At 42.1% G+C, this 10,286-nt stretch overlaps 1 protein-coding gene across 1 annotated transcript; it reads left to right on the forward strand.

Annotated features, from left to right (window-relative positions):
• Positions 1-5,211: 5,211 nt before the first annotated feature.
• LOC147302908 (uncharacterized) lies at positions 5,212-6,853 on the forward strand. The gene has a single exon (XM_086282136.1). It carries the CDS (start codon positions 5,212-5,214, stop codon positions 6,403-6,405), a length of 1,194 nt encoding a protein of 397 aa, XP_086138262.1. The 3' UTR covers positions 6,406-6,853.
• The last annotated feature ends 3,433 nt before the right edge of the window (positions 6,854-10,286 follow it).

Consider the following 10,286-nt stretch of genomic DNA (forward strand, 5'->3'; position numbering starts at 1 on the left):
TAATTTGTTTTGCATATGAAACCGGAGGAGTTGTACTTACATCTTATGCCATCAGCTTGTCCTAGGTCACGGTTTCGTTCCACATATAGCTTTGCAAAAATTGCATAAAAAGCACTTGCAGGAACAAAAACATAATATTCCAGAAACACGCTTTGCCGTTCCTATCAGCTGTTCGTAACACTTCCCACAGTGAAATGATGCACATGCTGTTTTCTTTGCAAATTTGCATCATAGGATTGTTTTTTGTTTTTCCTGCAGTATATAAAAATTGCTGTATCTCCAAAATAAAACTATGAAGACACTCAAAATAAATTTCCTGTGGTGGGAAACTATTTTTTGCAACTTTATTGTATTTAAAGTTTTGAGGGATAAACCTCTTAAATTTCTCCAAGTAGAAATATATGTAAACAAAACAAAAGCGATTTTCAATTTTTTTTGTAGTTTATTGCACTTTTTTGCAATTTATGTAATTACTATGGACTTAATGCAGACATATTATTAAAATATGGGCTATAACAGTTGTATTGATGTATAGCAACTTGAAATGCTCCCACAAATGGCACTACAGCATGTAAAAAAAAAAAAAAAAAAGCTCTGGTGGACTTGGTTCTATAGTAGGTCTTAAAGGGTTAAATAAATATCGTCAAATAATCGTGATTATCATTTTTGCCATAATCGAGCAGCCCTAGTGTGTAGTGCATAATGTTGAAGTTCCAGTAGTGAAGCTGAGGTGTCTATGACGTGTTCAGCAGTCTGATGGCCTGGTGGAAGAAGCTGTCTCTCAGTCTGCTGGTTGGGGACCGGATGCTGCAGAACCTCCTTCCTGATGGAAGTAGTCTGAACAGTTGATGGCTGGGGTGACTGGAGTCCTTGATGATCCTCCCCGCTTTCCTCGGGCAGCGCTTCCTGTAGATGTCTTGGAGGGAGGGAAGCTCACCTCCAATTATCCGTTCAGAGCACCGCACTACTTGCTGGAGAGCTTTGCAGTTGTAGGCGGTGCTGTTGCCGTACCAGGTGGTGATGCATCCAGTGAGGATGCTCTCAATGGCACAGTGATAGAAGGTCCTGAGGATGCGGGGGCTCATGCCGAATCTTTTCAGTCTCCTGAGAAAGAAGAGGCGCTGCTGCGCCTTCTTCACTGTTTTGTTTATGTGTACTGACCACGTAAGATCCTCAGCCAGATGTACACCAAGGAAGCGGAAGCTGCTCACTCTCCACAGCAGCGCCGTTGATGGTGATGGGGGTGTGTACTTCTCTGCTCCTCCGGAAGTCCACTATCAACTCCTTTGTCTTTGCGACGTTGAGGGTGAGATGGTTGTCTTGACACCAGTGGGTCAGGGCGCTGACCTCCTCCCTGTAAGCCGTCTCATCACCTTTGGTGATAAGACCCACCACTGTAGTGTCGTCCGCAAACTTCACAATGATGTTGGAGTTGTTAGTGGCTGTGCAGTCGTAGGTGTAGAGTGAGTACAGGAGAGGGCTCAGTACACACCCCTGTGGAGCACCAGTGTTCAGTGTGATGGGGGATGAGGTGATGCTGCCCAGTCTGACTACTTGGCGTCTATCAGACAGGAAGTTAAGGATCCAGCTGCAGAGGGAGCTGCTCAGTCCTAGATCCTGCAGATTCCTGTCCAGCTTCGAGGGAACGATGGTATTGAATACTGAGCTGTAATCTACTGTTAGCTTGCAGTAAGAGTGTAACAAGCTAGTTTACAATGTTAGTTAGCTAATACAGTATTTTGTACTTTCAGTTTTACGATGGTCAAAGAGAAGGCAATGGTCAGAGGCCATTCTTCAATAAATCAGCGCAGAAAGGAAAACAAGTCTGGTTATTGGAGCATCGTTATCTCGCTGTCTAGCTGGTGAAACTAAGGAACTCAGGGCGAGGACAGCAAAGTTACCAAAGGGGAAAAACTATCAAATTAAAACTGCATCATCTCAAAAATCACAAGTTTCTCTAAAATGTGTTTATTCTAGGGCTGCAGTTATTCATCATTTTAGTCATCAATCATTTTATTGATTGTTCGAAAATTGAATTGGATTAGAAATAGTTTTCTTATTAATGAGCAATAATTATTATTATTCCAAAGAGAAAACACACGGGTCTGTTGGTTACCATTTTAGAAATTGCCATCCTTTAATGATTCATCTGTTAAAAAAAATATTTTGACTGCTTTTATCTAAAAAATATTTTGAGATGCTGAAATGCTGAAATAATAATAATAAAAAAAACAGACACTGATGTCAACATAAAGGTAAACACGCAATTTAGTTTCTTTAGTTTCTGGTTCTCTCCTGTATGGACTAGAGAACGCACGATACCACTTTTTTGTGTCCAGTATCGATATGAATCCGATACAGCGTATTTTTATAATCAATAAAACAGTTTTTTTAATATCTTTCTTTATTTTGTATAAGTTCATACTCAAGTTTTAAAAAATAAAACATTAAAGTTATTTAGTTATACCTGTATGCAAAAAACACACTGCACCCAAAATATTTCATAGTTCAGCAACACTGATCAATCTAATAAACTTAAACCTGCACCATCCTCCCTATTCTGGTATTTTAAAGAGTACTTAGCAGAAATATTAAACAACCTAACTAATAGGGTTGCAAACTCCCAGCAAAAAAAAAAACTAAAGGGAACCATCGCCCACCCTCTGCCTCGTGATGCTTAATCGACATAATCGACTTTAATTTAATGCATGTATTTAAAAAAAATGCACAGAAATCAATTATTTTTCAACAACAATTAAATAGATTCAACATCTTTCTTCAACAGAACTGCAGACTGCACAGATGGTATCTTCCCAAAGGAAAAAGTACTATAACTTACTAGGGTATATATTAGACTTAATAGTTACTATATACAATATTAGATTTCTATACATTTTACGTTAGATAAAAACTTTGGTTATAAGATTCAGATAATTATTTATTAAAAGCGAGACATTTTAAACGAGAATAAGAAAGAAAAGTATTTCTTTGTGCCCCCCTTTTCCCTGTTAATGCCCCAGCTGGCCCCCTGGCAAAACTGTGCTAGACCCGCCCCTGCACAGTTACCAGCTGTCAGCTACTTATAGCATTAGGCATTAAAGTAATATTAAATAAATTCTAACAACAGCTTATCAAGCTTAAACGTGCTGCTGTGGTTTATCTGCTGGTTTCCTCTTTCTGGTGCAAAGTGGGAAACAAACAAGAGAGACGGAACTTGCGATCAGCTGATCATTGATTAGTTTCATGATTGAAGTAGCAGCAGGAGAGGGAGGGGGAGAGGAGGCGCGGCAGTCGCTCCATATATCGGTTGTTAAGCTTAACGTGGGAATGCGTTACAAACATTGAGAGAGAAACTTACAAACTTGCTTTACTTCTCTAGGACAGCTTTCACTGAGAAGAAATGCCGATTTGGAAACATGTAGCGAGGCGCTAAATGCTCCACCAGACAACCGAGAGGTCTCTTGTTGTCACATGCAAGAAAGCATGCTCTGAAGAATATCCAGGTAGATAACTGTGGCGATATGTTGGTTATATTACTTTAAAGTGCAACTGGCTAATTCTTATTTTAGCCAACTCAAAAAGTAAAAATGATGCAACGACCTTGAAATAACACATTTATCTCACTGAAACATGTCATTTAAATAAAAACATTTACTGAAATTAAAATAAATATACTGAATATAATATGGCTCAGATTTAATGGAATATAATGACCCTTTTGTGTTGCTGTTAAAGAAAGGGATAATGTGTGATTACTGTTTTTAAACTATGGGCTACAAACTAAATCCTTTTATTATTTCTGTCCTCGGTTTTAACTCATTAATAATCATTAGGATGAAGCCCCCTAAAAAACAACGTAAAGGTCATGAAAATGTAAACAATTTGGCATTTTGATGATGCATCATCCACATTAAAAAGTATAGATCATATCAGCCCTGTATTTACTTGTATCGGAGACATAAAAAATCTTTCCGTATCACACAGCACTACAGAAAGCTCTTTTCTAGGGTTGTATTAAACATCTGTAACTACCGTAACTCCTGATCCATTTCCTCAATTAAAAGAAGTCCAATGATTCCTGAGAGCAGCAACTCTGCACTTTTCATTAATATTTGCATCATTACGGTAATCCCAGGTACATTGTTGCAGCAGCCCCGTGAAGGCAAAGGTTGAGAGAATAGTGAGTGAGCGTGATGGAACAATGTTATCACACGTTTGGCTTCTTTTTACCATGTTTGTTTGTTTTGTTCTTTCATGTGTTATTTACCAAGATTTGGATGGTGTTCTGCCTCGAGTTACCATAATGTCCCTAACATCACAAAAAAAGCACAGAGTTGCTGCTTTCAAGAACTGCTGGAATTTTTCATTTGCCCCAATGGTTCAAGACTCAAGTTAGGCTAAAAACACTGGGACCAGTTTAAATTTTTATTATTATTAACCTTTATTTAACCAGGAAAAGTCCCATTGAGATTAAAAACCTCTTTTGCAAGGGAGTCCTGGCCAAGAGGCGACAACACGTTGAAATTACAAAGTTACATACATATTATAAATAACAATTACATTTTAAAAACATTTTTCTCTGGCTCTCTCAATCTGGACTTAAAAGCATTTAATGAAATAAGATCTGCTATCTTCCAGTCTTTTTGCATCATGTTCCATGTGAAAGGGGCAGCATAAGTAAAAGCCCTCTTTCCCAGTTCAGTTCTGGCAAATGGAACATTGAGCAATAAAAGATCGCTTGAACGCAGGCTGTAAGAAACAGTACTTCTCCGTGTGAGCAGATCGCAAATGTAGGTGGGCATTTGTCCAAGCAGGGCCTTATAAATAAAGATGCACCAGTGAGCAAACCTCCTGGAGGACAACGAAGGCCATCCCACTCGAGCGTACAGATCACAACAATGGGTCAAGGCCCTACAGTTTGTAATAAACCGTAAGGAGGCATGATAAACTGAGTCAATCTTATGAAGACACTGGGCGGAAGCATTCATGTACAGCAGATCACCATAATCTAAAACAGATAAAAATGTAGCATTTACAAGACGCTTTTTTGTCTCAAAAGAAAAGCAAAATTTGTTTCGAAAGAAAAATCCCAATTTTAGTTTGAGTTTTTTTTCATGTATGATACAAAGGTGGTTACAGGGTTAACAGTCCAGCTACAGTGTTTCAATATTTAAATGATGCTTTGAATATGTTTAACAGATAACTCTTATCATGTTTTTCTACAGAGCACCTAAACTCCTCAGCGCGGTGAAGGATTACGTTGAAATCCTGAAAAAGAAGCAGCAGGAACAGCCTAACAGCAAACTGCTCACCGCGCAGGAGGTAGTGGTCGAGGTAGTTCCCCGCGTTCTCCAGGGCTTCTGGGAGCTTCCTCCTCGTCCCCTCCTAAACATGGCCTCCCAGAGTCTAAGTATCCTCTCCACCAGTGTCACCAAGGCCACTTTAGATCGTGTCTCCAAGAGCCTCACGGCGATGGAAACACAGGCCGTCTTCACCCGCTCTATCCGAGACGATCTGCTCGACAGCATCCTGACGGAGATTAGACAGAAATTTCCTGAAGAAATTCTGTCTATCCAAGTTGCAAACTTTGCACCCCTGTTGCTGAAGACCATTGCTGATGTAGCAAGGATCCGGATATGTGAAATCTTTGAGCCCCCTTCAAGTCCTGATGTGAAGAGCACAAATGGTGAGCGCTCCTCTGACGGCCTTTCAGTGGCAAATGTTCCACCAGCCGAAGAAGCTCTGTCAGAAAGTGTTGCAGAGCCCGACGTTCCCTGTGAGGAACTTCTTTCTGAAAGGGCATCCAGTCTGAGTACTCGAGACCTTACGATCGAAGGAGCTCTGTCAGAAAGTGTTGCAGAGCCCGACGTTCCCTGTGAGGAACTTCTTTCTGAAAGGGCATCCAGTCTGAGTACTCGAGACCTTACGATCGAAGGAGCTTTGTCAGAAAGTGTTGCAGAGCCCGACGTTCCCTGTGAGGAACTTCTTTCTGAAAGGGCATCCAGTCTGAGTACTCGAGACCTTACGATCGAAGGAGCTCTGTCAGAAAGTGTTGCAGAGCCCGACGTTCCCTGTGAGGAACTTCTTTCTGAAAGGGCATCCAGTCTGAGTACTCGAGACCTTACGATCGAAGGAGCTCTGTCAGAAAGTGTTGCAGAGCCCGACGCTCCCTGTGAGGAACCCTATGGCGAGTCCAAATCCTGTGTTGAAGGTGAAGCTCATATGATCAACGGATCTTGTTCTGAAATTGGGCCGGTTCCTGATGTTCCCTTTGAGGAACCTTTTACAGAACCTGAAGCCAGCATGAAGTCCGAAGACCGTCAGATCAAGAAGAAGAAAAAGGGCTTCTTCAAAAGACTGAGAAGTCTGTTCTGCTGCTGTTGCAGACCAAAAGTCACCGACTGACACTGAAGCTGTGACCCAGTGTTGGTGTTGCAGTAACTCTAAATATGTAAATATGTTCCTTAATGATTGTTCTTCATGTTTTTGGGGGTTTCTTTAGTTTTCAGTGGGCTGGGTGTTTTTTCTCCTCCGTGTTCTTTACTTGATTCTTGTTCATAGTTCCTGATTTGTTTTCCTAGTTCTTGTTTCTTAGTTTGTAGTTTCTTGAGTCCACCTGAGTTTCCAGCAATAAAAGCTGCCGATTCAAGTTTCATTCCACGTAAGAGTCCTGTGTTTGGGTCCTACTACCTGCCTGTCACAGCACACCATGACAGAAACTTTATAAACTCATTCATATTTCTACACGAGTCTCCAGCTATGTTAAAGATTTTTTTTCTTTCAAACATTTGTAAGAATCTCTTATGGTTCTCAAAATACTTCCACAAGTCCAGTAAGTGTAGTGCAGTAACATATTGATGGTATTATTTTTAATAATTATTTATTATTTTTAATGCACTTTGAACTGAAACTGGTATATAAAATGTACTTCCTGTAGAAAATGCAGTGTGAATGCTAATAGCTGAATAGCTTGAGTTGAATTTTTATAATTGCTGAAATCTTTGGTGAAAAACATGTTACAGTTTTTGCCCGTTGCTTGAACACATTTTGCAAAACGTCGCTCATTGTGCCAAAACTCTAAACACAAGTAAACATGACACATCAAAATATACCATTCACATCTGTGCCAAACTGAAACTCTGCTGTCAAAACCTAACATTCCTCTGTCAAGATGTAACTCTGTTGACAAAATGACACATACTTGCATCACATGCAGATCAGATCAGGGGGACACACTAGTCTACTTCATATAAAACACTGCAGTCTTTCATTGTCATTGTTTATTCTGAAGGCACATTTTCAGGAGACACAAACAACCAAAAAAAGCAAATAGGCCTACTCAATATTGTCCACTGCAGCACCATCAATTCAGATAAAGCAAAACACAAACATAATACAGTAATAGAAAAAACACTATACTGTACACACAAAAAATCATGACAATTGTGCATACGTGGGCTCATGGATCCCGCCGTCTGTTGGGGTCTGGCCACAGGACCTCATCGACATCGCAAGCAGTGTCTTCTCCCGCTGGGCACCGGGGAAAATATCCTCTTGCATGTCGAAACCATCCATGGATTGCTGTCACCTGAATGTAAATAGAAATATATGGGGTGGCCCCTAGAGACAAAACACGTACAAACTCCAAAGCACATTTCTAGCTTGAACTGAACTTCCAAAACAGAGCTACCTAGAACAGCGGTCCCCAACCCCCGGGCCTCGGACTGGTACCGGTCCGTGAGTCGTTTGGTACCGGGCCGCGAGAGTTGAGGCTCAGGTGTGAAATGTCTGGTTTTCAGGGTTTTTATCGCTTTTCAGCGTTATTTTGTTATCGTTTTTATCATTAACTCGGTTTTCCTGGGTCTTTTCACGTGTGTTATGAATAAATCTTCTTTTTTCGGTACTAGTTTTATTTTGTTGTATTTATCCGCGACACCTTAAAGGCCGGTCCGTGAAAATATTGTCGGGCATAAACCGGTCGGTGGTGCAAAAAAGGTTGGAGACCGCTGACCTAGATCACGTAAATTACACAATTGAAAGCATGAAAGCATATGTGTATTGTTTGTGTATTTATGCACAAGCATTCATATATATTCAAATCATTAAAAAACAAAAGTTCATTTGCCTGTTACTACCACACACCAAATCTGGTCGTTGGTACTTGGTGAACTGAGAGACACAACAGCAGAGGTCACTATTAATGCTATAAAAGAGGCCTTTGCAAGACATGCAGTTGCCGAGACTGTGGTATCGGACAACAGGCCGCAAGTTTCATCAGAACAGTTCAAGCACTTTGCTAAAGAGTACCAGTTCACACATGAAACGAGCAGCCCCAGGTACCCCCAAGCCAACGGGGAGGCAGAACGCGCTGATCGTACCATTAAAGACTTGAGAGGACTGTGACTACAGCAGAGCACTGCTAGCGTGCAGGGCCACCCCACTGGAACATGGGCTCTCACCGGCACAGTTGCTCATGGGGAGACACCTGCGTACCTCTCTGCCACAAGCTGCTGCGAAGCTGGTGCCAAAGTGGCCCGACCTACAGGCTTTTCGCGAGAAGGATGAGGAAGGGAGGCGTGAGCAGGCAAAACACTACAACCGCAGACATAGAGTCAGGACAGAAGGTGTAGATTACTACTGAAGGAACCACTGGAGCAGTAGTTGGACCTGCCAGTGCTCCCAGATCTTATGTGGTAGAGACAGACAGGTTTTCTAAGGAGAAATAGGAGCCACCTCACACCAACAGGGACTGTTACCAGATCTGGTCGAGCGGTGAGACCTCGTGTAAGATTGGATGTGTAATTCTCTGAAGTTATCCATTCAGGCCCTATTCAAAGCTGGCTTAGGCTGTTAGAGATGTTTACAATTATGTGTTTCGTTTAAATGTAAGTGAACAAGTGAGAGATGTGTATCATTTTAACGTTTGATAATGCTCTGCATTCCTGTTCTTGTGAGCTGAGTGAGTCATTGTGAAGTATGTCTTTAGCTAAAAGGAGGTGTAGCAGGAGACTACTGTACCCATAAGGCTGTGTGTGTGTGTGTGTGGGGGGGGGGGTATGATCTAAATTATAATATTGCTGACTGTCTGAGGCAAAATTTCCCCAAATCGAATCGAATCGAATCATGGATTGAATCGATTCGGGCAAGGGCGTCGATTTGGCATGGACGGAGGGGACATGTCCCCACCAATATCCAGCGATTATTGAATTGTCCTCACCAATAATTTGATCTCTTCGAGTAAAGAAAAGCAAACCTGATAGAAAGAAGAAAAAAAAAGATCTGTCAACGTCTCATTCACCCAGCGGTGCCGAAAGAGTTAAATTACGTCCTGTACTGGAGTCCTACCTCATGTGACAAATATGGCCAATGTGATTGGCTGAACCTTTCAGGGAGCTCCGTTGAGTTTTAGCAGCGGCAAGCCTGCGCTCCCAGGAGGAGAGGAGGACGGCAGCAAAGAGGAAGAACCTGGATATAAGAAAGTATTTTTCAGAGAAACCTGTAAGTCACTTAAAGCCAAGTTCACTCATAATGTCACGGTCTGGCTGGCAGACCGTGGGGGTGTAGGGAAGGAGGACACAGGCGCGGTGCTCTATGTACAAGCAGTGCGTTTATTTACAGCGATGGACAGACATGACAATAAATCCCGTGCTCTCCCGACTCCCGTGACGTGTCCTCTTCCCAGTGCTAGTGCTCCTGTCTCCGCTTCTCCGTGATGAGCACCCCGTGCTCGCTGTCCTCTCGTCTCCCCATAACTCCTGGGGACATAAGAGAGAGGAAGCCGTCAGACACACAATAATGCAGCAGACTCAAACTAGGAACTGGTCGAGAGACTGACGTGAAGCCACGCAATGATCCAGCGTCGGAGAGAGCTCCACCACACTCTCAAATAGCTCCTCCGACAGGCCTGATCAGCTGCAGGTGTGGCCAATCACCTGCCAGGGCCACACACACACACACACACACACACACACACACACACACACACACACACGCGTCTACAAGCAGGGAGAACGAGGGACAGCAATACAAAATACATACATTATAATATTAGTCCATAACTGCTCAGGGTCCTGGGTCTGACACATAAAATGTGTCCGTCACAATAACGTTGCAGGCTATGCTAGGCTTTGGCCCACATCAGTCTAAAACTGTATGTAACCATGAATAACATGTTTTGGAAACTAACAGCACAACATGCAGCACTGTTAGTTCTCTCAGTCTCAGAGCAGCGTTTCTAATTCTAATCTAAGTGAAGCTGTCAGAGAAAACAGCAGCCTCGAGCAGCC

The sequence above is a fragment of the Aulonocara sp. 'chitande type north' Nkhata Bay genome, linkage group LG23 (genome assembly GCF_057382095.1).
Source record: "Aulonocara sp. 'chitande type north' Nkhata Bay isolate Kocher_YH1m ecotype deep benthic linkage group LG23, A_spYH_male_GT1.1, whole genome shotgun sequence".
NCBI lineage: Eukaryota > Metazoa > Chordata > Actinopteri > Cichliformes > Cichlidae > Aulonocara > Aulonocara sp. 'chitande type north' Nkhata Bay.